Source organism: Anabas testudineus, chromosome 2, assembly GCF_900324465.2.
Source record: "Anabas testudineus chromosome 2, fAnaTes1.2, whole genome shotgun sequence".
In the NCBI taxonomy this organism is placed as follows: Eukaryota; Metazoa; Chordata; class Actinopteri; order Anabantiformes; family Anabantidae; genus Anabas; species Anabas testudineus.
Genome location: NC_046611.1, coordinates 11,246,501 through 11,273,611, shown reverse-complemented (window position 1 = coordinate 11,273,611; position 27,111 = coordinate 11,246,501). Strand labels below are relative to the sequence as shown.

The following is a 27,111-nucleotide window of genomic DNA, read 5'->3' as shown; positions in this document are numbered from 1 at the left end:
TAATCATTAACACAGTCGTACGTTTGCTTAGTTTACAATACTTGGAAATGGATGAAATTTAAAAATAAAACAGCAGCAAAAAGACTACATCAATCACGGTTTGCTACATTTGCCTCACCGACGTGATAAAATGATTTTACAGCCTAACGACGCCTCCTGCAGCTGCTGATCTGTGAAAGCACATTTCTCAGTTTGAAAGCATACGTACTGTTCTCCGTGCTCTCGTACAGTGAGTCCCGACAACTAAAGAGCCGAAAGGTTGTAGTCGGTGTTCTTCCCTGACAGCATTACTTACTAGAATGTACAGAAATCGATGAATTATCTTCAAGAGACCCGGAACAAACCGTCTCTGTCAACAGTGAGACATCATTTGTAGATAAAAGACGCATTTACTGTACTGTCGATTATTTGTCCATCACTCTCTGCAAACTGCTTCTTCTGAATATCAGACGTCATTCGGCTGCTTTGCCCTTTCTTGGTTTATGCTCAAGATCGTATTTCAAAAACAAACGGAGACTCGGCCTTAAGATGTAACGTGCAAAATTCAGTGTGAGTGTCATTAGATAATTCAAATCTTTCCCAGTTACAAGCAGTGAAAGTAGAATCAAGGCTGCAGCTGGGAAGGAGAGGCTATTTTAGTCCGTGGACATGGCCATTTCCTCTTCTACCTCCTGACTGATCTCCTCCTCAACTTCATCCTCCTTCACATTAACAAAATGCCTGCGTACCAAGGCTGGAAAGTGTTTTTTACAGATGCAATTTTCCAGAAAAAGGACATTAATATTAAGCAATCGTCGGGCATCTAGCGTTTCAAAGTCCGTCTATGGAAATGTGTTACAACTGCTTTTAGTTTCTTTCTACTTGTGTTCAAATGGAAACGCCAGTCGAGCTGAGTACTGTATGCTTGTCAGATTAAGGAGGAAAAGGCATTTAACAAGGCGCTGGCTTTCTTCTATTTTCTGCTGCACCAGAGTCATGGTCAATTGAACTTTAAATGATCAATTTGAAAGCAAAGAGCCTGTGATCAATGCCCTAATGGTGGAAATACCAATGTTCTGTCTCTGTGATGTAATAGCACTGAAACTCGCCGTGACAGGCTGTCTTTCAGGCCTGCAGCTCTCCTCTCCTTAAGAAAAAGACTCATCAGTGTACGTCAGCGTGTCTGTACGTGCGTGGATGTGGAAGAAGTTGGCACACGGCATAAAGATTTCAGATTTTTATGGCGAGAACATGCTGTCAAAAAGGAGCAAGGCAAGAACACGTGCATGTACACATGTGTACCAGAGAGAGTCCATCAGGGATAAATTTACATCACTGGATGCTGCATATTTTTATTGAACACATTTCCTAGGAGAAATTGCCTTGATTGTTTCTGTATACCGCAGCTTAATCAGTCAGGAGGAAAAACACACTGCAGACTATTGCCAATTTTGTGCTTTGATATTCTTATGAAGCCAAACACCACAGAAGTAACTACAAGATTTCACTGATCAACACGGCGCTAGATCACAAACATGACACAGAGGATCCTTCAAGTCATTCATTGTTTCGAAAATATACTAAAATTGGCCTTTTTCATTAAGGTTGTTATTTTTTTCAGTTCTACTAATTCTTAGCGAAATTTGAGAAGCACGTTCATGGCTTTGAGAACATTCAAAGCACTTGCTAATGAATAAATAATTACATTTCACAACTGCGGTGCCAGGATTAGCCATGAGAAAGAAAAACATACAAAATGTTAATGTTGCCAAATACAGCCATCATAAATATTAAGACACCATTCGGCGGTCCAACGAAGCGCTATGAGGGCAGGAGGTTTTGGCAGATTCACAGTAGAGGTGAGACGGAGGGAAACGGATGGAGGAGAAGTAAAGCACGATGAATCAAAGCGCAATCAGTCAGTGCACTGGTGTTTGGAGTTCCTGCGTTTTCACCACCGCACCACCTGACTGCTATAGTCCTCTGTAGTGGTTACCACCGCTACCACCTCCTCCTCCTCTTCCTCCTCACCTCCTCCTCCTCCCCCTCCTAGTCTCCACAGCTCAGCCAGATAGGTCCTGTGCATCCGCTGCCTCTGCTGCCTCTCCCGCCTCCTCCTCAGCCGCTCCTCCTGGTGCTGCTTTTGCCGGTTGTACTGGTAGCGCCGCAGGAACAGCTCCTTGGCGTACTCGTACAGCTCCATGTCGAGGGCGTTCAGGCCCTCGATGCGCCACCGCACCTTCTCTGTGATTCCCACGCTGGCTGCGCGCGTGCTGTTGATCTGCGTGAAGGCCCGGATGAAGCGCAGGCCGAACGTCCTCTCAAACAGGTACTGCGTCTTGCGCTGGAACTCCGTCAGGCCGAAGAAAGCCATGTTGCGCAGGTTGGTCTTTGCACTGGCGAGGAGCAGGCGGCCTCGCTCCAGCTCGCTCATTGAGGACATGTTGTAGCAGCCCACCAGGCTGAGATCAGCCAGCATGCGGACCTGGCGGTTGTTGGCGAGGTTAGAAGGGCAGTTCATGAAGTCTGCCAGGGGAACGCCAGTCCAGTCCTCGCCACTGTAGCAAGCGGGGAGCTCATCCTGTGTGGGCGGCCGTCCATCACACATGTGCAGAGCTGTTTTCCAAGTGGCTCCACGCTGCACATGCTTCCACTCACTGAGGTAGCGTGACACGGGGTCACGTAGCATGGTGATGTAGTAGAAATTCCTGCAGAGAAAGATAAAGATGTTCATAAGATGAGATGTGTGGCGTTCACATTAGCGCAAAGACATTATTGTTTGGGCGCCTAAAATCCCCCCCTGTGACTTAAAGGAAGAGTTTGATATATATACTTTTCATATTGCTTGTACAAAAAGTTGGGTTTTTTTTTAGTTTAGCATTTAAAAACAAAGAAGAAAAAGATGCATCCTCCAGGCCAGGCAAGTGATGACTCCAGGAAGTCATCCCATACATAAACCTTTGTAAATCACAATTTAAATTTCTTTTTTGTTTCTATTTGATTTTTTTTATGTCAAGCTAAGCTAACTGCCTGCCACGTACAGACCTGACAGCCGTATCTGTCTTTTTCTCTTTTAACATTAACATTTGTTAACATTTGTTAACTAGTCTTTTTTTTGACACATAGTTTACTATGTGCTAACACTGTTGATACAAATAGTTGTAAATGATGTTTTTCATTATTATTGATTGTTCTCCTTTCTTTGCCTAACATATATAAATTTAATTTCAGTCCCTAATGATCTCTTTGAAAACATCTTCAGCTCAATCACAGCAGCAATGCAGTATTAAGTTTAGATTTTTTTTTCTGCTTAGTGAGTGATACAAAGGTTGAAGAAACAGTCTGGGAAAACACCAGCGTGGAGAACGAGGATGAAATATACATCAGATATCTCAAATCCTGCTGTAGTTAAAAAAAGAAATATGATCAGGAAAAAATACCGCAGCGCTGGAAGTACATAGAGTGCACTGAAAGTGTGATTAGGGTTTAAATGAAAAACATCATCGAGTGCATCTGAGAGTGTTAGAGAATAATGACATAGAAAGCAATGCAAACCAAGCATGTATGGCGTTTAATATCCTGCAGATTATTTTTGTTTTTGTCACACCAATTTGCTCCTGCCTACCTCTGGTAATGAGTTTTTTTCTTTTCTCCGTCTCCTGCACCATCCGTGTTTCTGGATCACCCACAAACAGCGCTTCAAAAACTTTCTGTAACCCAGCTGCACGGAAACCTTTCAACTAACAAACACATCTTTCAGCTCTTATCTATTGAGTTCAGCGATGACCAGCGTGACTGAAGGAGTCAGCGCCAGGAGAATTTCAGCCAGTTTCAAAAAGTTTTTCAAAAGGTAAACAACATAGATAAAAAGGAAATTGAAAACGTTCATCTTGTGTTCAAAGATCACCATGACCTTACAGTGTCAAAACAAATCTAAAGCCCAGATAAAAAGCTGAACATTTTACTTCTTTCATTGCACAGGGATGCAGTTTACTTTCTAGAAGCTTTCAGTGAACAGCTAAATAAAGAATTCAGATTCAAGGACATTTCACTGGACACTGGAGACAAACCAGATTACATAAATGGTCAGTTTCAATACATGATGCATGTCTTTTTACCTACACACTCTTATAAATAACCTGCTGATGTACAGCACAGTTCTCTCTGTGAACACAGGCCACTCCAATGAGCTTGATGGGCTTAAAGTAAGTTACCTTATGTTTTGTGTGTTTCTTTGTGCATGCAATATCGCAGTCACACACCTGTAAGGGTGTGTGTGTGTGTGTGTGTGTGTGATGGTGTGATCACACCATCACACTGTGTGATTAGTTGAGGGGAAGTTTGGACTACTGGTGTTGACAAAAACATTTCCAAGACACACACTTGTACATTTCACCTACTCAAATACTTTTTTTTTTAATAAGCCTAGTCTCTAATTGAGACCTATGTGTGACAACACACCAAAAAACTGTAATGGATTTTATCTGTTTAACAATTTGCACCATTTCATTCAGTTACTAAGGGGCTGTTTCTAAATTACTTTAATTTAGTGGGCAGTAAACCTTATTTTATATATTGTTTTATCAGTATACATTAAAAGTAAAACTGACATTTTCCATTTTATAGCAAACAGAATACTATAAATATCTATCTATCCATCTATGCAAAGCTTTCTGTTGTATGGGATGTATTATATACACAATATAACACATTTTCTGCAGCTGTTTTATCAAACTGAAATGAAGAAGCATTTGTACCAGTACTGTTCCATCACTACTCTGCAACTTAAAAAAAAAAAATTACTTGTTGTTTAAACTCACATGGGGGAGGGGGAAATAAATTTAAGACCAGAAAAAAACTCAGACTACCTCTGTTCAACAAAAATAATATGTACCAGTCCTCTTGTCATTTTCCATACTAATACTCATTATGCAGTCCCTAATTAATCCTGTCAACAGCCATTACTTCCAACTCCAACAGTTGTCTCCAGAGAGTTTCAGCCGCTCTACATCACCCGACCTCCATACCTACCTGCAGCAAATTCTTTCAGCAACTCCCCAGTATATTTATTTGCCCTCTAGCAAGTGTTTCACCTGTTTTGTCCTCATGTATCTGCCTGCTTTGTTACTTGTCCCTTACCTGGATTGTGCCTACATGTTGCCCACCTCTTTCTGTAATTAACGTTACCTTTACAATTTTGTCTACAATTTGCAGATATGAATCCTGTTTTAGTATTTGCATCATGTAGTGCTTTACTCAGGCAAAAAGGAATTTAAGAGTCAGTTTTAGGCTAAATCCTAATTGTATTTTATACTTGCATTGATCACCATGAGTTAAATCCTCTTGTTTTAAATCTGTATTGTTAGATTTAAAAATCAGTGCCACGGGAATGTAAAGACTGTTTGTTGTTATAATGAAAGCATCTGTGCAGCTGTAATTGTTTCAAGTTCACTGCTGAACTGAAGAAGTCGATTGACTGAGAGAGAAGTCGTGTTACTGTGGCCAGTCAAACAGCCTTAAAAGCACCACAGTTTAGCAGTAATTGCCAGATGGCAGATATCCATCTGCTGTGATATACAGTATACTTGAGTGAGTGCCATGATGATATCACGGCAGAACACACCCGCAGACAGGCACACCATCCAGAGAAAATGGCCATTCGCAGTGGAACCTAAGTGGATTACTCTGCCATCTTCGCCGGGTTAAACGGACAGCACGAGATGGATGGACACACGCGGGCGCATCACAAAGCGGCCTTTGTTGTACTTCCTGGAAAACAGTTCTGTCTTTTCCACCTCCTGTGCCTATCATCTGTCTGTACAGCTAGCCGCGAGACAGGCAGATCAATAAATGTTCATGCAACACCGCCTTTCCGCGTCTGTGCTTTCATCGTGACCTATTGACAAAGAGCAGCAAATGTCAAAGCTCTCCTCTTACTTGTGTCAGGGACAGAGGCAGGGTCAGATTATGAAGGTCAAGAATAATTACTTGTAGGATGAAATGGCCAAAGGTTTTTCATGCAGGCAACAAAGTGTCACTTTTTAATAGCATGTATTATAGTAGAACCTAAACACAGTATCACCAGTAGGAGGTGATATTGTGGTTACAGTGCAGGTACATTTTGATCTAAATGCTAAAAGTGCTTCCAGTGGAAATATGCTACACAACATTAGCATTTATTTATAGTAATTTTTCTCATCACCATATGAACTGTATGTTTAAAGCTACTTTATGCAATATTAAGTTTTATTATATATTTATATAATATTCTTTAGTAGAAATACACTGCCTGTCCAAGAAAAAGTCACACTCTAATATTTCGTTGGACCTCCCTTAGCTATGATTACAGCACACATTCGCCATGGCATCATTTCAGCAAGCTTCTAGGATGTCACAACATCTATTTCCGTCCAGAGTTGCATTCATTTTTCTTGCACTGATGATGGGAGAGTCGGACCGCTGCACGGCGTCTTCAGCACATCCCAAAGATTCTCAATGGGGTTCAGGTCTGGCCAATCCATGTGTGAAAATGATGTGTCATGTTTCCTGAACCATTCTTTTACAATTTGAGCCCGATAAATCCTTGCATTGTCATCTTGGAATATGCCCATTGATGGAATAACCTGGTCATTCAGTATATTCCTCACCAACTGCAGCAACCCCAGATCATAGCACTGCCCCCACATGCTTGTACAGAAGGTGATGGGGCATCTTCTAACCCTAATGCGCGCATCACTCTGGAACAGAGTAAATCTGTGGACTCATCAGACCACATGACCTTCTTCCATTGGACAGTTCTTAACCCAGTTTTAGTAGTTTCATCATCTTCTTAGATGTTTTCTTTGCTTGATTCATGCCAATAATTTGACCCTTCTGAAACAGATTAATCTTTTCCACAACCACAGGATGTGTCATCAGATATGTTTTTTTAAGAAACGAGAAGTTACTCACTGCATCAGTTAGGGTTAAATAACTTGTAGTTGCAAGCTGAAAAATAACCATCCACACAGTAATTATCCAATGGGAGGCTCTGACCTATTTGCTTAGTTAAATCCAGGTGGTGACTTTTTTTTTTTTTGGACGGGTGGTGTATGTCCTCTTATTGTAGAGAGTTGCGAGAGTGACACAATGGAGTTTTAATGGCTGCGCACCACTGCTTTACATTTTGACATTTAATCTACAATCAAACCACTAATATATTTGTTCCTAATTCATCAGTCTGATTTTGTGTGCATCATGCACAGGTGGGAGGAGAGGGACAAACAGGTGGGAGCTTCGTTCAAGTAAGGCAGTGCAGGCATTTTAGAAATTGTGTCTTCAGTTTGTGCTTAAAATAAATGTCTAAGAACCACATCTTTATGGCGCAAAACCACTTACATTGCATCTAAACATAAATTAGCCACAGATTACATGTCAACACAATGTACAAGCCCCATTTCTAGAAAAAAAGAAGACATTTTCAAAACTGCAATAAAAACTAAAATTGGTGATTTTTCAATTAGCTTAAACCTTTATTTACATTTTTTATTTTCACTGACCTAATTAATTTTATTTTGTAAATATAAGCAAATGTTGAGTTTGGGACTGAGTCGCAGCAGGACAAAAGTTTAGAGAAAAGATTCTGAAATATTGAAATAACATAATTCCAGATGGTGAATTAGCAACACACAGAACACCTTACATGAACTCTGTGTAGAAAAACGGGGTTCTCTGGGGCCAAGCTCAAAGCCAGAGTTTCATCAAAGCATTAGATGGTGACAGCACTTGGGGATACATTGCAATATGGACAGGCATTATTCAACGTCCAAGTCCAAGTACAGCAGCTGGATGCGACACTTTAACGTGCTACCACTATAAAGAATGCTAAAAGAGGCTAAACCACAATGGAGATTTGATGTGGATCACGTTAATTCTTTCTGGTAATAGTTTTTAGTACAATAAAGTCCTGTACTGTAGCCAATGTTCAAAATCCTCCAGTGAGGCTTTTGTACACTGAAACAGCTCCTCTCCATCATTTATCTCTCTCACACATCATCTGTCATCCACCCCAGTTTATTCCATACTGGTGCTCAAATTCTGTGCTAAGGTGCTAAACTTCTTTCAAGTCTTTAATGCCTGATCAGGACAAAGTGGAAACACTTTCAGTGTTTGATTGATTGATTCAAACTCTACTGTTATGACTGAACATACAAGATGCTGAAGCTACAGTGCTGTTTAATAGGAGAAACATCAACACACAGCACTGCGTGTGGGTGATCATGCATGGCTGTCCCTTAATGTTAAGTCGCATTTTGCTACCGATCAATCCGATGCCTCATTTGTGCCCTTCTCACTGCCTGTCACCTTTCTCTATATAGTGAACCTGCAAACACTATTGATCGGCCTCTCTCTATTTCCCTCCCTGATTGTCCCTCTCTCGCTCTCTAAATCACCATCAAAAAGCTACAGAGGAAACTCACAGCAAAAGATCAATATCTGCCTTGTTAATTCACTCACTACCATCAAGGACACCGTCAGTCTCATGATAAAAGCCTTGATGGAAACGATTTATTCTGCTAGAGAAGCAGCTCATACAGTCGAAAAAAAGTATCTGGATTTAATCTTTTACATCATTTTTGCTTTAGTTGAGTTTCTGGAGAATTATTTCACTACTAGACTTAACCTCACCCAGGTCCAATGAGTGCCATGAGTGGACCATCCATTTCCAAACCATTTCTATCTGCCAAGTTGGGAGAAGAAGTGACTTTGAAAACAAGCACAGGACTGCACATCGATTTCCCACTGAAGAAAGGGTGTTGATAACTTGCACAGTTGGAGCAAATCCATTTTAAAGGTGTTTCTGTGCCCACAAGGGATCCCCTAACCCTTGCCTCCAAGAGGGAATTACTGTCTGACAAGACAGTCCCTCTCAGTCATCTCAGTCTGTAGTCATATGCCATCTTTAACAGTTCAGCGTTATCTCCCTAAAATCCCTTTTTAATGTTGTTAAAACATTGGATACAATGCAGCCTCTCAAACCTGTAGAAAAGATAACTTTTGTGCCATGTGAGCAGTTCTCATTCAAGTCACCAAGTGCCCCATCATTGAGTCCGGTATCCAGCTGGCATAATACATCCACTTTTCAAATGATATAATAGGGTGGCGATAATTCACAATCCGACTCCTCCAGGCCACGTGTTGAAATATCCTTGGACAAGACACCAAAAATGTCCAAAAACCCCAGCCACTGAGGTTGGACAAGCTAGTGTAGTCTTTGTGCTGGTTCCAAGCTCAGTGCAAAATTGGGGAAGATTGCATCAAGAAGGGCTCCCAGCGTAAACACAAAGTGATGGACTGTCTATATTTGACATATTTTACCTTTAGAACTATCCTTTTATTTTATTTTAGGTTATGAATTTTTCAGTTTTTGAGGTACCCATGCAGAATGACTCATTTCAAACTGTTAAATATAACATTTATTGCTACATGTAATAGTACATGTAATAACTGTCATCCAATAGAACCCATGTTCTCATGCTAAAAGTGGGTTTGTGACACTCACTAGTAACACACTTTGCCCACTACGCCAAATTGCTTCACAGCCCAGCATCGTTTCTGGGGATTTAGTTTATATGTATGGCCACTGATATGAGGTCTTCCTTGATACAACACCGCCACTTTACTTACAGCCATTTTTCCTAGTGAACACTTGAGGTAGGGCAAAGAAAATTCCCTCTAAGACACAAAAAGCCATTTCCCCGTGACCATAATAATAAAAGGTATGTGTGTAACATCCATTATCACTGTTTGTATTATGTATCTATGTTTTTCTCTTACTGTTGTGTGAAAAACCTTCCCAGAGTCTAAAAAAGGGACTATTTCTGAGAAGTCAGTGTAAAGTCCAGGAGGGTATGGGTGGACCAATTTGAAAGCAAACCCATGAACTAACTTCTGATTCATCCATTTACTCAAAAATAAGGCTCAAAGTATAACTAAATGTCTGGTTAAAATAAGGAAGTGTTAAATGAGCATGTCAGCAGGAAGAGCATACGGCCTTTAGAAACTGCATTTGGCAAAGCAGATAAAATATTAGCCCGGTTCGACTGTCAGCTTAACTAACTTGACTGTGGGTGAATGGATGACTACTGGGAAGCAGGAGTGACAAATGGGGAGAGCTATAAAAAACAGCAGAGGAGCACAAATTCCAAAAAAAGTAATGAGACTGACAATTACACAGGGAGGAACCTTGCTTCTTGCTCGCTTGCTTGCGTGTATGCTAAAAGGGATGTTATCAAGATGATGGAGTAAAGATGCTCAGCTGCACAGACACTAAGGAAGTCTCATCACATCCGTCTTCAGGGCAAGAGGTCAAGCAGGATCCATTTTCACTCATCGGACTCTCTCTCATACACTAATTTAATCTTTGTGTGCCAATTACAGGCAAAATGATCTCAGTCCCCATCTGTGCACCGTGGTTTCACTATCAAACAAGCAAGCATATGCACACACACACACAATAAAAACTACACCACAATCCACTCTCCTTCAGTCCAAAATGATCTGTTAATGGTGCACTTTCCCCCTTCGAGGCTTAACCCAGTAAAGTGAACATCTGCAGGTAACATTACTTGATAAGTCATATGATCGAGGGAATCAATCATACCGTACATCAAGTACAGATTGAGAAGAGAGAGTGTGTGGAGAGAAATGATGAGCAAGGAGACCGACGCTGCTCTGTGATCTTCATTGGTTGCAGATATGAGGTGCTATTTTTGGTGATAAAGGAAAAGCCCCAGGGACACTGGTGTGGAGACGAGGGAACCAAGAGAGCTTTGAGAAAGACGAGGTGTCCAGACAAGCAAGGGTGTGAAGATGTGTTTTAGCTGAAAACTAGGTGATAGACTGTGAAGAGCTGCAGCCAACATACACTTAAAGAAATGTAATTATGCCGAGCGTTTGAGAGTTCAATTCAAAATGAGGTGTCATCTTTGTATAAAATATCTTCCTCTGGAGACAGACACCATCCGTCTGTATTTATTAAAATGTGGCTTTACTTCAGGTAGCTACTGTACATTCATACAGTTCTTATAGTTCATTTGGCTTTTTAACACCCCCCAACACGCATAGTATCAAAGACATCCACACACACAACAACCTGGCGTGTGCAGCTTTAGCGTCTTAGCCCTAACCTTTGCTTGACATCTTAATCTTTGCAGCTTTGTGAAGGTGTCAGCCGGTTCTCTAGGTCCATGTAGATATGGAAAGGATAAATGGGAGACTGTACTCCTCAAAGGTCACATCTACCCACACAAACCGAGGAATTTGTGAAAAACTATCCAGCAATATGTGAAAGCTGCATCCAACACCGTGCTGTATGTTCTCCTGAAGCACTTTGACATGGACTCTTTTGAAAGTTGTGAGTGATTTACAGCTTGTAACCTTTCTATAATTATTACTCTGTAAAATAACTGATCCGTCATCCATACTACAAAAAGTCTAACGGCACAAAATAGAAACCATGAGGCATTTTGATGGATAGCACGTAATGATGTGCTATCTAGCAGAGACTTGTTCTGTATGATGTTTTTTTCACTTTTAACAAATCGACACTCACTGTTTCGTAAAAAAAAAATCTTCAAACCAGGCGACAGGTTTCTGTATAAATCTAGACTTGTGGACTAATCCCCTCTTCCTCCTCCCTTGTATAATAAAACCTGTCTTCGACTGCCCCTAATCCCCCTAAGGAGTGTGGAGATTACCAAGATCCTCTAAATATCTCACATTTCTCGCCAGAATACAAGACTCTGCTCAAAGTCATGAAGGGTGTCCACTGATGCATAGAAGTTCCCAGTTTTTTGTGTTTTTAGCAATTTACTGCTCTTCAAACATCTGCACTGTCCTCTCAAATGTACACAAAGTAATTACGAGTGTTTTTATTTAGTAATTATCAGATATTTACAAGATGAGAAATTAGGGTTGGGCAAGAAAATGATCTTGATCATTACAGTAATGATGACTTTTATTCTGTTCCTTTTGACAAATGTTGTGATTCTAATATCTGTGACTTAGTATCTTAACACTTTAAAAATGTTTCTGAAGAACAAAAAGCTATAAATGAACATAACGGGACAGAAAGGATTAGGGATGTCACAATAACAGAAACAGTTACCAGTGAAATTCCACATTTCTCAACACTAATTTATATACTAGGGTGAAAAATAAACTAATAATTTTATATGATCTATTTTATTCAATTTCAGCAACAACATTGTACAAGAAAATCTACTTTTTTGTTTTTTGGGCTTGTTGAGCTGCAAGAAAGCAAAAACTAAATAACTGAGCTACAAGCCTGATACAATGATAAAAAAATCAATAGATCTCAATTATCAGTATAATAATAATAATATAACTGTTAGCTTAAAGAAAACCACAGAGGCGATTTAAGACGATTAGCTGACAAAGTGATTCCTCCTTTCGTTCCAAACATTTTGAGACGCTGCTTTACAGCTTTTGGTAGTTCATATTGTCCCTGAACATCTGACTCAAATGGAGAAGGCATTAACATCACCTTCATTCTTGCAGCGTGTTGACCTTGTCAGCGCCAGAGAAATAGCATTCCCCTACTAAATTGCTTTCGGTAATTTAAGTACCATAGACGTTATCAGTTGTGGACCTTTTTTAGCCTACAGCATGTTGTTTTATTCAAATGTCTTAACACATGTATTTCTGATGACAAATGTTCATACAGACATCAGCATGTGTTTACATGAAACGTGTTTATGGTAATTACTAGTTGGATATTTGGGAATTTTCCCACGAGACCTCACCAACTCTAAAAGTGTGTCAACACAAGTAGCAAAAAAAATCCTCCAGTGCTGCCAGAACAAGGTAGCTGAAATGATAGAATGAATAGATACACACATGCTGTAATGTGTTTATGGTTTTACATATGTGTGTTTCAGTGGCATACAAATGAAGGATCTGTTTTGTCGCTGTTTTAATACGAAGCAGCACCAATACCATCCAAGCTACTGAAAGATACAGAATGTGCAAGTGCAGTGTACGTTGAGATTCATAGTGACAGGATGTGTTTTATCTGTTCCTGGATTTAGAAAGCTGTATAGACTGTATAGAACAAAAATATGCTTTAACAGGCACTATACCAGTCATCGAGAGAGCGGAGCCGTGGCTGTGGTTACCTGACAGCCTCACACAGACACGTCGACAGGAAAGGAGATCGTCAGGGAATGGTGGAAGGCTTTGTAGATCTTTCCTTTTTTTTTTTGTAGATAAACATGGTGTTCTAGACAAATGAGTGACTAAACTTAATGGCAAAAATGTGCTGTTAGCTTCCCTGATGACTGCAGTCATTGTTCTTTCAAAACAGTTCTCAAAGATCTCAAAGGTCTGTGTCATCACAATTAGGCTGGTGCTAAAGGATTCAGCTGAAATTCATGGATAGCACCTACTAACAAATCTCTATGTAATTATGTATAGGTCGTAGGTCGTAGGTCATAGTTCCCCTTTAAAATAATGTTAGAAAAAATGTAGTTCTAGTAAAGACTATGACAGAAAGAAAACCTTAAGAAACAGTGATATTTACCTTTTCCCGAGTGTTAAAGAGAATAAAAAGGTAAATACCATTTTTCATTAGTTCATTCGTACGTTTTAGAAGAGTATTTTTTTATCTTTTGACAGAGTCGAGCTAGCTTTAGCTTTAGCTTTAGCTTGATATTTAGCATACAGACATGAGAGCTGTGCCTATTTTCACATCTAAAGGAAAAAATACTTAACAATTTAAGGGTATAAATTTGTTAATAAGTGTAAGATAAAGTTAATTTTAGAGGATCCCTACAACCCAGGTGTTAGAGTCACCTTGGTCTGAACATCAATATTTCATAAAACACAACTTCCCTTCTAGCTCGCCTCCCTCCTCGGGGAGTTCAGAGGTCACTCAGCTCTCTGTTGGCCCTAATTGCTAATATTATCACCATTCTGCTAGAAGGCATGTGATCAAGGTCACATTGGCCAAGATAGTGTGGCAAAAAAAAAAAGATTACCATATGCTAAGTCAGGCAAAAGGTGATATTTGTAATACTGTCAACAGGCTGCTGAAAACTTGTTGTACCTTGAGTGTGAAGAGACATGCGTATCACATACTTTCACATCTAACATGTACACGTCAGTAGCAAACATCTGACGTCACTGCGTTGGTTGCTTCTACCAGAGATATTAAGCCAGGGTTGTGTAAGTAGAGAAAGTACTGACAAAGACTAAATGCTACCTGGAGGGATTTTTATGCTTCATCAGCCTACATCACAATGTCAGGCTGCAGCATAGGATCTCCCAAAAGACCTGAACATTCACCCTATACTAAAAATAAAACTCTGGTGTCAGGTACTGTACATATACTTTTCCACCCACAAGAAGTGACGAATCAGAACTTGAGTCAAACGCAAACTGTCTCCTAAAGTGAGAAATGTACAAAATCTAACTCACCAATTTTAGATCTTCAGGCTTTTCTAGTTGTTTCAACTTCCTTAAAGTTAAATTATGTAACTTCAGCTACTCTTAGTGGTAGAAACGTCATTCACCTTTCTAAACGTGTGTCTTCTTTACCTTTCTATTACTTTCCACGTTTTCAACTTTTTTCAGCATTTTCTTTTATGGTTGTTTATGAATGTCATCGTACAACCTCTTATCAACTTTCCTCTTTTCCTCAGCTGCCTGTATCGTCATATTTCATAAATACTTTAAACTTTTCCCCTTTAAGTCACAAAATACTGAATAATGTTCTTCAAGCACCTGTTACTGTGTATTGTCAAATTGCAAATAATACACAAACTCAGGCGTCCTGAGGTCAAGCATCTTCTGACTTTAGGAAACTAAACTCACAATTTTCACTCTTTCTACTTAATTTCTTCACAGAATTGGAGGAATACTTGTCCTGAGTCTGAAAAGCTATTTGTCTAAGCAAAGAGACAAGTGGATTCTTCTCTGTGAGCCTCAGAGTGATGGGAGTCCCTCTTAGCTCTTCCATTGCCACCAATGTTAAATGTCTGAGATTTTGGTGGACGTGCTGAAGGGACCACTTCTGTAACTCGCTCCTGTGACCACAATTTTCAGTCCTTAAAAATAAAAATTTGCACAGACAATTCACTGAAGTCTCCCGTCTCAGAAAACCATGGTTTTCTGGAAGTAGGATTTTACAACTGGCATCAACAGATCAGCTCTCCCACGTAACTTCTTTAGAAATTGTTTCTCTAGTTTCACTCACTGTAATTAATGTAAAAAACTTGCAAACAGAGGTTTTTCCCCATATAATCTACTTTGTCCTTCAGAGAACATGGTTTAGCTTTTTGAAACAGAAAATATTATATCTAGAAAACTACATTTCCATAACATTATCTTTTAACATTATCTTTTTTTCCAGTTTGGTCACTAAACCTTCAACTTCCTGCATATTTTTAAGCCCATAGTTCCATTATGATCATCAGTAATAGGGTGCCATTGCCAAATTAAGAGCTAAAACCAGCTTAATTGTGTCCAGAATGAATTGGGCTAATTAGATTCAGGCTGATCTGTGAGTTGGCCGGCCTGCACTCTTTGCTCTAATCTGAAATAATGAGGTCAGTGATAAGGTTACACCCTCTGACTGCTCAGTATGAGGCCGGCTGCCGAGGTCGAAAAGGCAGCCTGGCAATAGGACCAGGTTTGACGTCTGGCCTTACAGCAATTTTGTAACCCACTGTGAAGTAAATGCTGTAGCTCCATGCTGCGAGCAAAGCCCTGCAGGAGCGTCTGACCAGTGGCATGCCTATCAAAAACTACTTGACAAGGTCACATATTACTAAGTGACACTGGCGTCTTAGGAGGGAAATTGCCAGACATAAGGATGGTGGATGAGTTAATGCAGCATATGCTATTTAAGTCAGGGGTGAATGCATAAAGGAGGGGGGGGGCGGTGAGCAAACAAGGAGATAAGTCAGCAGGAGGTGAATTACAAATCTCAGTATCTCTCATTATATACAGGTTTTCATTTAATCCATTTTTACCAGTGTCCTCTAAACATGAGCTAAATTCCAGTTGCTCTGATTTGACAAAGATGCATCAAAGCAATGCTCCTAATTCTTATAAAGCATCACTATAGCTGAGCTTTAACACAACTTAAAATGGTTGCTATGCCAACTCCTTTGGTAACCAAGGAGCTAATTAGTGATCATTCTCTTAGTTGGTTTTTATTCTTGTGTATCCACTTTGAAGAAACTTTTCACAAGTCATATATCACAGCAAGGATACTGTATTATAAAAAAATCATTAGGCTTATGAAACATTTGTTTTGAGTGAACCAAGGTTTTTGTCACATCATGCTGTATATCATACATTTGCTAGGGTTTTTAGTGATTACACTGGTACGGTGTGTAGGAGAGAGGTGATTTCAAGGTGACTATGAAGTGCTCAAAAGCAGACAGATGGTGCTTCTGTATTCAGAACGGACCAGCAGGACAACATACACCAAATGTGCAAAATATTAATGGTTTCATGAGGTACAGTAATATCCGGATAAAACTCATTATCTGTTAGTGACACTCTGATCAGAACAGGGGGCAGATGTTTTTACATTTCAGAGACATAGATGAGAAAATAATATATATAAATATTCTGTTCTTTCAGTGTACATTGAAGATATTTTCACCTAAGACCCTGTGATCCAAATACATATATTTCATCAATGGCCAGAAAATAGGGAAACAAAGCAGCAGGAGATAAATAAACTAAGATAGAGACATACATTACAAATACATTAATGATTATGTATCAGTGTGGAGGCAGAATGAATTAACTACTACTACTACTACTGTAACTACTTTATAGAGTTTAGTCCAGTGGTTCTCAGTGGTGTATCAGAAGCTAAATCTGTGAGGTAATGAGATGATTAATGTGAGAAGAAGGAGAATGAAAGAAAGATAGATATTGACTTTTTTCTAATTGTTTCTTATTGTAAAACTCAATTTTCCCTCACGCTTTATTTGCCTGACACTTTATTTGTTGCATCTGCAGTTCTTTGTTGAAGGGTTTTCTGCAGCCATTTTTATTAGAGCTTTAGCAAAGGCTTACCCAAAAATATATATTTGTACGTATAACCCTCTGTGAATACATTTAAATTGTCACAAAATACTGAATTATGTTCTTCCAGCACCTGTTTCTGTGTATTGTCAAATTGCAAATAAAACACAAGCTCAGGCGTGCTGAGGTCAAGCGCATTCTGCTCTGCTGAGGAAACAAAAATAGATCTATGTGGAGAGACGGTGATACTGTAATCTTTTTCAAATTAATATAGGAAACAAACAGAAAAGTCATAATGTTCTTCGCATTGTTTTTCAATTATTTTAATTTTATTTTCATAACATTGTTGCGCCTTCTCTGTCATTAGTGGTTTAATGTCACCTGAACGGAGAATTAGCGCCATAAAGTGCCATCAATCAAGTGCATTCACATAAAAGTAGTGGACAGACATTTATTAGCATTTTCCTTTGTAGACTTTGTAGATTTTGCACTGTATTTTGACACCTTACTACAGATGTCTGCAATGTGACAAGGGACGCCAACTGCACTCTACTGTACTCTGGTCACAAGCCAAATAAGTTGGAAACCACTGACTTAAAGCTACAGTACATAAGTCTTCGGTATGAAGCTAATGAGAGCACGAGATTTGAAATCAATCAATCAACCCAATCCATTCAGGTTAACCTTCCCTCTCCGTGCTGTGCAACACTCTGCCCAGCCCTGTAGTCACTGACAAAAACACTTTTTCAGTTTGCTCTGCAGAAGAAGAAGAATTTGCTTCTCTGAGCCACGCCTCGCCAAAAGGAGCTTTCAGAGGATCTACGATCCAGAATTGTTGATTTACATGAAGACACTTTGGGACTGTGGCTACTCTACCAAGAAGTGGGCGGTGAGTCAAAATGACCCCAAGAGCACAACAAACACTCATTAATGAGGTAAAGAAACAACCAGAGTGACAGACAAAGATTTGAAGGCATCATTAGAACTGACTAACATCTGTGTTCATGAGTCTACAGAAGGTAAAACATTGAACTAGCAGAGTGTCTATGACAGGACACCACGAAGGAAGCTGCTGCTTAGTAAAAAGAACATTGCTCCACACCTGAAGTTTGCCAAAGAGCACATTGACACTCCACAGCAGTTTTGACAAAATATTTTGTGGACACTAAATTGAACAGTTTGAAAAGAACACATATCAACACATCTGGCTTAAAAGGTCACTGCATATCATTGTGAAAACATCATCCCAGCTGTAAAGTTTGGCGAAGGAAACATCATGATTTGGGCCTGCTTTACTGCATCAGGGCCTGGCCAGCTTGCAGTGATTGAGGGGAGATGAATTCTCAAGTGTATCCAAATATTCTTCAGGATATTGTGAGAATGTCTGTACGTCAGCTGAAAGTTGAGTGATTCTACAGGACAATGACCCAAAACACACAAAAGAATGGCTTCAGAAAAACAAAATCCCCCTTCTGAAGTGGCCAAGTCAGAGCCCAGACCTCAACTCAATAGAGATGCTATGGAACGACTTGAAGAGAGCCACACAAACAAGACCAAAGAATATGACAGAGCTAAAGCAGTTCTGCAGGAGGAATGGGCTCAAATCCCTTCTGAACGATGTGCAGGTCTGACCCACAACTACAGGAAGCACCTAGTTGAGGTTATTGCTGCCAAGCAGGGGTGAACCAGTTATTAAATCCAAAGGTTCACATACTTTTTCCACTAGCACTATGAGGTTGTTATGGTTATTATCAATATCTTTTTATGTTATTATTTTAGGCACATTACATTTGTTAATACTTTTGACTTAGATGAAGATCAGATCACATTTTATGACTTTTATTATTATTACAGAAAACAACTGTATGTTACATCTTTTACAGTGTGTATGATCTGATGGCTGAGATGAGAATGTCCCTGAAAATCATGTGTGTTTTAAGTAAGTTTGAGCATTCCTATAATATTGTATCCTCTCATTGTTAAAATGTATGTGACTCCAGTGGGATGAGAATCATCCTTCAACATCAGCATGTTACAGAGAAGGATTGTGCTTTGATGGGAAAAATGCTTTGAGTGCTTAAAATACATGAACTGCGTTCAGATTTATGAAATACTCTCAATGATTATGTCTGAACTTCAGGTACTTAGTACAGTACAAAGCACTGTGGATTATGCAGTACATATACATTGGGAAAACAGCTATAATACTCCTTAACCTCTCTTAACCCCTGTTAAGAACAGAGAGATCAAGGCTGAAATACAAACAAATGTACTAAAGCAGAGTGATCTTAAAGAATAGATCAGAGGAGCATTAAATATTGTATCAAGCTGAGCTGTAACATGTCTTAGTAACAAACACTGTTCCATTCCCTCTGCTGCCATCATCGCGTGCGTCACTAGCCATCATAGAGTGGCTACATGGCCCGAAGTGACAGGACAAGAGCCTTTCAGGTCTGATAAAACTGCAACATAAAACCTCATGGCAACACATCATCGAGTGCAGAATAAACTCAGTGAAGTCTTTATTCAGCAGTTTTAATCTGAAATGACAACAAGCCTTCACTTAATTGTTCGTCTATTTCCAGGCCGATCGGTGCAGTCTGATGACTTCCCAATACTTGTTTTTTTCTTTTTTAAGCGTGCGGACAGAAAATCAACCAGGCATTATCCTCGGGAAATGAGAACTTCATGTGACAGATCTGTGGCTGTTGAATGAGTTATGACTCACAACTCTTCCGATAAATTCACGGGTATAAAATGAGTTATGACTCATGGTGCACTTGGCTCAAATTTCCTCTAAAATATGCACTGTATATAGATCCTGCATCTGGTCATATGTGACGACTGTGTGCACAAGACTTGTAAAAGCTATATGAATTATGTCCCAACATGAAATAATGCCTGGAAATGAAAAAAGAAAAGATCTGCATTGCAACACAACAGTCGATCATTCATCCATTAGGCACAGCACATCCAGATTTGTCCTTAAGCATGACTTTGAATCCCTAAAAGCTGCTCACTGGCTGAGATGACCTCTGACCTCCCTATGGAACGGCCCGACTGAAAGAATATTCCACTCCAGGGATCGATGCAGTATCACATTATCACTGAGTACTTCTCAAGATCACTCTGTGTAGTATCATATTATATCACATATTGTCTGTGATAAGCAACAGAGCGACCATTCTGTAAGTCAACACCTACAACAGTTTATTCAACAGTCGTTAGCTCTGAGTAGAAACATGATTCACCAATCAACACTTCTCTTGTCAAAATAATTCATAGAAAATTAACAAATAATGGCTGGAGGTTTGCCACACAGCCCAGACTTGGTCCAGACTTCTGTCTGTAATCAGCCTCACACACATCAAAGCATCAGTGCAGATGAGTGCTGATGTTTCACTGATGATTACATCGAGCTGACAGGTGTTGACTGGAGTGTTGAGTGCTGATACGGCTCTGAGGCGCCTCTTCTAAACTATATTTTAAAGTGTTAAATTAGGTCTAATGGCTGCCACAGACAACACTTAATGGATTGGAAGGATTCTCAAAGGCGCTCCCAGTCCATGTCGACCCCCTTTAACGCCTTCGGTAACATATGGAGATTTGCTCTCTGAACCGACTCCAAGGCAAATTGGCTTCAACACGCAGGCGGCACACCTCAGAAGATCCTGCCCTTCTTAAGTGATTTACTCCCCTAAGCTTAGCTCTATTGGTTCTGTAATTACAGGAAATTGAAACGGACCTTCTGCTACCGACTGCTTCTGCTGCTGGTGTTGACATGCCATGTGGTGTGCATGTTAACACTCCAGCTTTAACAGCTCTATAGCCTGCACTACATGCCAGTGAGAACAGACATTTGAAAAGTGCATCCCTGAGGGAACCACTGTTGAAAAAAAATCTGGTAACCGCTGTCCTAGTGCCTCTGGCAATGGAGGCTTTCAATCTACTGTCATAACTCCTCTTGCAGGCTTGAAAGATTTTTACTGTAACGATGGTTCTGTTCATTATCAGCTAACTGAATAAACACTTGCTGGAAAAATGACCCAAGCTGCTGTCTTCAAATAGCTTTTTTTGTCCATGCACTGTTTTCTTCTACATATTATTTTACATGCTTGTATGGTTCTTAATTAGCTTCTTTATAGTTAGCACTCATTCATTCATACCCTCACTGACTCACTCAGATCAGATCAGAGGGACGAAGCCAGCGACTGAACCACTTAGAATGACTGAGTGAGTGAATAAAAGAGTAAATGAATGGTTAGGTGAACAAGTGAATGAGAACAATGAGTGATGGTAACTAGGTTAAATCAGTCTATGAGCAAAAAGGGGGCTAGCCTATTAAATATGAATGAGTGAGTGAATTAATCAATGGAGCCAACGAACAAGCGAGGGACTTATTCATTATTTATTTATTCATTTAACTAACAATGAATGAGTGAATTATAATATGACTCAGGTTACTGATCATTTCATTTTCATTTATTTTATTTAGTGGCTTAATGATGGAATGAGTGAGTTAGTGAGTTCATTTGATTGAGTGACCAATTATAAGTAAATGGGCCTGTGAGTGAGTCAGTATTTCACTCACTCCCATATTCATTCAATCCTTCCTTTGGCCACTTTATTCATTAACTTACTTAAGGGTCACTATCAATGAATAAGTGATTTCTAAAATCACCTACGTTACTGGCCATCCAGGTACTTATTATTTATTTACTGGCTTCCTGGAGGGATGAATGAGTGAATGAATGACATCACTAATTAGTTTGCTCATTAATTAGGTGCAATTTCAGTTTTCATTTAGTGGCCTAAAAAAAAGTGAGTGACTCACTGAGTAACGCTCACTACCTCTGTCACTCAGTGGAGAATGGACAAATTAATTAATGTGTTCATTCAATGTGAACTGGTTTTAGCTTTCGTTTAGTAGCTTAATGATGCAGTGAGTGAGTGAGTGAGTGAGTCACCAAGTGAAGGAATGAATGGTTTCATGTTAGGAAAAGGAGCCTGTGAGTAAATGGGTGCATTAGGAAGTAAAACTCAGTTTGGAAGGGTTTGTGAATGAGTGAGTGACTACATGAGTAAATGAAAGAATAAATAAAAATGAATGAATGATGTTTGCCTTTGAGAGAGTGAATGAGTGAGTGCATGAAGAAATGGATGTGTGTCTTGTTTTGACACTTCACGGTGCATGTTGTCCTGCAGCCTGCACCTCACCTCTTGCTCTCTGTTTTGCCTCCACTCTTCTTCTTGTTCATCACCACAGGGACGCAGCTTGTCAGCTCGGTCCAGTCTGCGTGCAAGCCGCAACTCCAGCCGGTGGAGAACCGGGAGAAGAGCCACGACTCGGCTCTCCCGGGCCGGTGGCAGGTGCACTTCCTCTGGCCGGGCATGCAGTCGCACGGCTGCTCCAGCTGGATGTTTTTCACCAGGTGCCGCCCAAACGTCGTCCCGCCGGTCTTCTGGATGTGCAGGAACACCATCACATCGTCTCCTCGGATGTTGAAGTCCACGTACCTGTCCAGGTCCCGCTCGGTGAAGTTGAATTTGGATGTGATCTTGGAGGGAATCTCCTCATCCGCCTCCGGCTCCGCGTAAACTAAGTCAAACCTCGACGAATAGCGCTGGAAGAGCCCTTTGTCATCACTTCGGAAGTAGCAGGTGTTGCTGTCCGTCGGGCACACGTACTGGTACCCGACCATCAGGAAGAGCACCGCGGCGATGGGAATGAAGATGAGTCTGTTGAACTTCTCCTCCATGGTGGACACACACACACACACACACACACACACACTGTAAATCACGCCGCTGTCGGTAACGTGATGTCCGAGTGGTTTTCCTCTTCCCCTCGTCTCATCCTGCACTTTCTCCTCAGCGTCCCTGTCCCCTGTTCGTCAAACAGCACCAGCAGGTGACCACATCTCCAGGAGGGTCCCGCTCGGGAACAGGTCCACTTTTGTGAAACTTGCTGCTGCCACTGAACGTGCACTTGTTTCCCAGATGATGCAGACTCTATTTTGTGGCTCTAAATATGCGAGTGTGGCGCGGTGACACCTTTCCAGACGTCAGCGCGAAGCGGCACATCCCTGCGCGGCGAGCGTCCGGGCTCGGTGTCCTGCCGGAGCCAAATGCTGCTCGGTATCTGAGCCGGGACCAGCAGCGGCAAGCACGACGCAATCCACACACTGACGTCCGGTTAGCACCTTCAAATTAAAATGGACAGTCAAACGGGAGCGACTCATTAAGTAAAGTCTTATCAGGCTGTGTGGATGTTTGGGGCGCAGCCATTGGTGGCGTCATGATTTATAGCAATGATGTAAGTATTGCTGATGATGACGCACAGGTCCCTCCTAGTTTTAGGTGAAATGTTGTCATTTTATTAATTAGGACAGTAGATTCTACTATGTGTTCCCATTACATACTTTAAGAGTGATTCCCAAGCATCGATGTTAAAAAGTTATGAGAGAAGTGGATTCTCACCCCTTCACATGCTGTTTGTAAAGAGTTTTAATTCGTTACAAACAAACAACGGAGGATGTCCAATTCATGCAGTCATGATTTTAAATCGTCCACTCAATGTTTCTGCTTTTATTCTGACATCCTCATTAGTCAGCTTCCGGCTGTGTGCTGGGGGGCTTCATTCTACATCTGCACCAGTCATCTGTCCCGGCTGCCGAGCCGGTGACGCAACCACATCTCTAATCACACACACACTGCCAATTTGAGCGGCCCAAAACAACTGCTGGTGGAAAATCTCTGGAATCACAATAATACAGTAGATACATGGGTCCTTAAAGCGGAAATGGCAAAAACAAGCAGGATTTTTAATGGTATTTTAATTGATTTAGTATTATCCTCTTTATGTGTGTGTCACATGTGGAAACCCTAAATATTAAAAAGCATGTTTCATATGCTGACATTTTAATTTTGTTTTAATGATTTTTCATAAAGAGCCTCATATCTGTTCTAATTAATAGTGAATTTGCCCATCATCAGTATTTTCATGTGATTGTAGGGTACCGTGGTGCTGCCACTGTGAGCATCTCTCCTCACTGTGAGCTTTAAAATAAGACTTCTGTGATTGAAGTTTCAATGCAGCAACAGGAAAGAGTTAAAATCTGAAGCGAGCGCACGGCGACACATTTCAGCACCATGGACAGATTCCAACATGTCAAGTCAATAATTGGCATATTGCGTGAGAGAAATGCATGTGCCTGCCCCAGTGCGCACTTGTACGTGTGTGTGTGCATGCGCCTACCACTTCATCATCATCCCACTCAGGTTATTCCTTTACAGTCACAAGGAAAAATAATGCTGTTTGCAGTTTCCTGGTTTTCTGCATAAACTGGTCACAAATGTGATCTGATCTTCACCAAAGTCACAAATATCAACATACACAGTATTTCTAAGCTGATAAAACACAAACAGTCATACTATTTGATGTCTTTATTGAACACAGCCATTAAATATACAGAGTGATGGTGGAAAAAGTAAGTGAAACTGTTTTAATAACTGGTTGAACCCACCTTTGGCAGCAATAACCTCAAGCAAGCTCTTCCAGTAGCTGTGGATTAGAACTGTGTGCCGTCCATTGAGGAATTTTCAACCATTCTTCCTCACAGAACTTCTTTCTGTAGATTCACTTCAGTGTTTAAAGTCATTGTACTGCATTGTGCTGCATGCTCCTTCCGAGCTTTATCTTGCAGACAGTCATACTGATATTATCCTGTTGGATACCTTCATAAACTTGAGAATTCAATTTCCCCTCAACATTGGCAAGATATCCAGGTCCAGGGGCAGCAAAGCAGCCCCAAATCATGATGCTCCCCTCACCATACTTCACTGTTTAGATATGTTTCTGTCATACGTAAGGCTGCATGCTCTTCTCAAACAATCAATTCAATTCAGCTGTCCACATTTTGTGTCAAGGTGGTCTTTGGCAAATTTTAGGCGTGTTGCACTGCTTTCTCTATATTGTCCTGCCATGGATATTATTCCGGTTCAGTGTTTTGCACATGCTTGACTCATAAACACAGATGTTAAACAGGTCCAAGAAACACTACAACACCTTCATTCTCATTTCATTGATTGGAACACCAGGTTTACCAACACCTGACTCCAGTTAACATTTCGTGACTTCAGAAGTCTAGTGTTGCCTTTACTTTTTCCACCATCACTGGGAACATTTAATGGCTGTGTTTAATAAAAATATGAAAGATTGTGACTGTTTGTGTTTCATCAGCTTAGAAATATTGTGACTTTGCTGATGAACAGATCACATTTCATAACCAATGAATGCAGAAAACCAGGAAACTGCAAACAGTGGCATTACTTTAGTTTGCAACTGTACCTGGACACTGTGAGTTGAATATACTGAATGGACACTGTGGGCTAGAACTAAAGGCATTTTAGCCCTCAGTAACAGATTTCCTTTAAGCCCTCACTGATCAAAAGCTTTTGTTATTTTGCCTAAGATGCCCTCCATCAAGGGATTTAACCAGGATGCACTTTACAATGTATTCTATTCAATCCTCTTTCAGCACTAAATGCACTCTGGCCTCTTGCTCTGACATTGACTTAATCTGCATGGGAGTTTAGTGTGTGGCTCACCTCTCTTTGTGTCTGAGAGGAGGCACATCCCTCATCCTAAGAGAGCGTGGAGGGGGAGCATGAAGGGAATCTGTTATAGAAAGTGTCAGGAGAAGAAAGACCTCATTTTCTAAAGGTCATGCAGAAGTGGACATTATTTTATTTTATTTATTTATTTTTGGCTCAGTGATGATAATATCCTTTGTCAGCTTGCTCTTTACCTGTAAGGCCGTTCCCAGATACAACACGATACAGTCCTCATTTTGCTGAAGGAAACCTTTTTCTACAAATGGCATGCTGATTAAAATCTGAGCAGAATGCCTGATGGGAAAGAATCTGCATTAATGTTTTGTGCAGTGAAGCGAGACTTGTGTTGTTCTGGCTGTGCAGCTGGGATATTTACGAGGTCCCTGACGCTCACTACACAAGCCTTATGAGAAATAACCCCTGGAAGTGCTGAGTCAGCAGCAATGTACAGGCCTCCCAATAATGGAACTGAAGCCTCCTGGAAATTATGATTGGATTGGTTTGGGATTTCTGTTTATCTGGTTTTGTCTTTTTCATTATCAGCGAGGCATGCCACAGATGTGTATGTATTTTGTATTTATAGGAATTAGTATTGATTTGAAAATGATGTCGAGAGGTGTTCAGAAAGTTCAGAGTTTCTGGGCATTTCTAGCAAATGAGCAGCCTGAGACGCTATTAAGGAAAGCAAATGGAATGTAAAACTGCTGCACAAGAAACATGGAGAAAATTTTTAAAAAGGAAAAAAAAAGTAATGTGGAGAATAAAAGAGGGCGCCCTGTGCTGCTGTTGCAGATTCATTCTGCGGAGCATGAAGAATTATCCAAAACTTAACTGCCTCATAGCGTCAATGAATACATGCCTCTTGCTGCTGGCTTTCTAGAAAAAAAATGAAAATAAGATGCATAAAAAGTGTGGGAGATAATAAAAATGAATCATTTTAACAAGCTGAAGGAATGCGATAAATGAGATTGTCGTCACGTAAAACAACCCCACAAGGCGTTTGTGCAAGCAGCTTATTACGATCCCTAGTTGCTTTTTATTGTTAAGCAATCCAGCAGTAACGTGAAACATCATCACTCGTATCTGCAAGTGGCCTAGCATGATCCCTCAAGCAGCCCCAGTGATGATGGCAGCAAAAAAGAAAGTCAGGTGACAAAGTCCATGCAGGTAGATCAGGGCGGATGGACTGGAGGGTGAGGTTAGAGGACCTGTTGGAATAAATACTCAGAGGCGAAGTCACACTATCTCCATTTGTGATACAACAATACCACTGGAGGATTCACTGTATAAACATATATATGTTTTTACAATGAATCCTCCAGTGTTCAGGTGTGGTCTTTAAGTTGTCACCTTGAAAAAAATGTACAGATTGAGCTGCTGTCATGGCGACAGCTGCTCATTCGTTCGCTCTTCGTCTTCCTCTGCCTCCAGCTCCTGTCATTTCTGACAACTGTCATGTGCTGCAACACC

General features: G+C 40.5%; 1 protein-coding gene across 1 annotated transcript; it reads right to left on the bottom strand.

The window, feature by feature from the left end:
* Positions 1-1,311: 1,311 nt before the first annotated feature.
* Positions 1,312-22,961, bottom strand: LOC113164262 (heparan-sulfate 6-O-sulfotransferase 3-B-like). The gene is made up of 2 exons (XM_026363484.1): positions 22,243-22,961; positions 1,312-2,687 (listed from the first exon to the last, which is right to left on the bottom strand). The coding sequence occupies exons 1-2, from the start codon at positions 22,782-22,784 to the stop codon at positions 1,931-1,933; spliced, it is 1,299 nt and encodes a 432-aa protein (XP_026219269.1). The 5' UTR covers positions 22,785-22,961; the 3' UTR covers positions 1,312-1,930.
* Between the last annotated feature and the right edge of the window lie 4,150 nt (positions 22,962-27,111).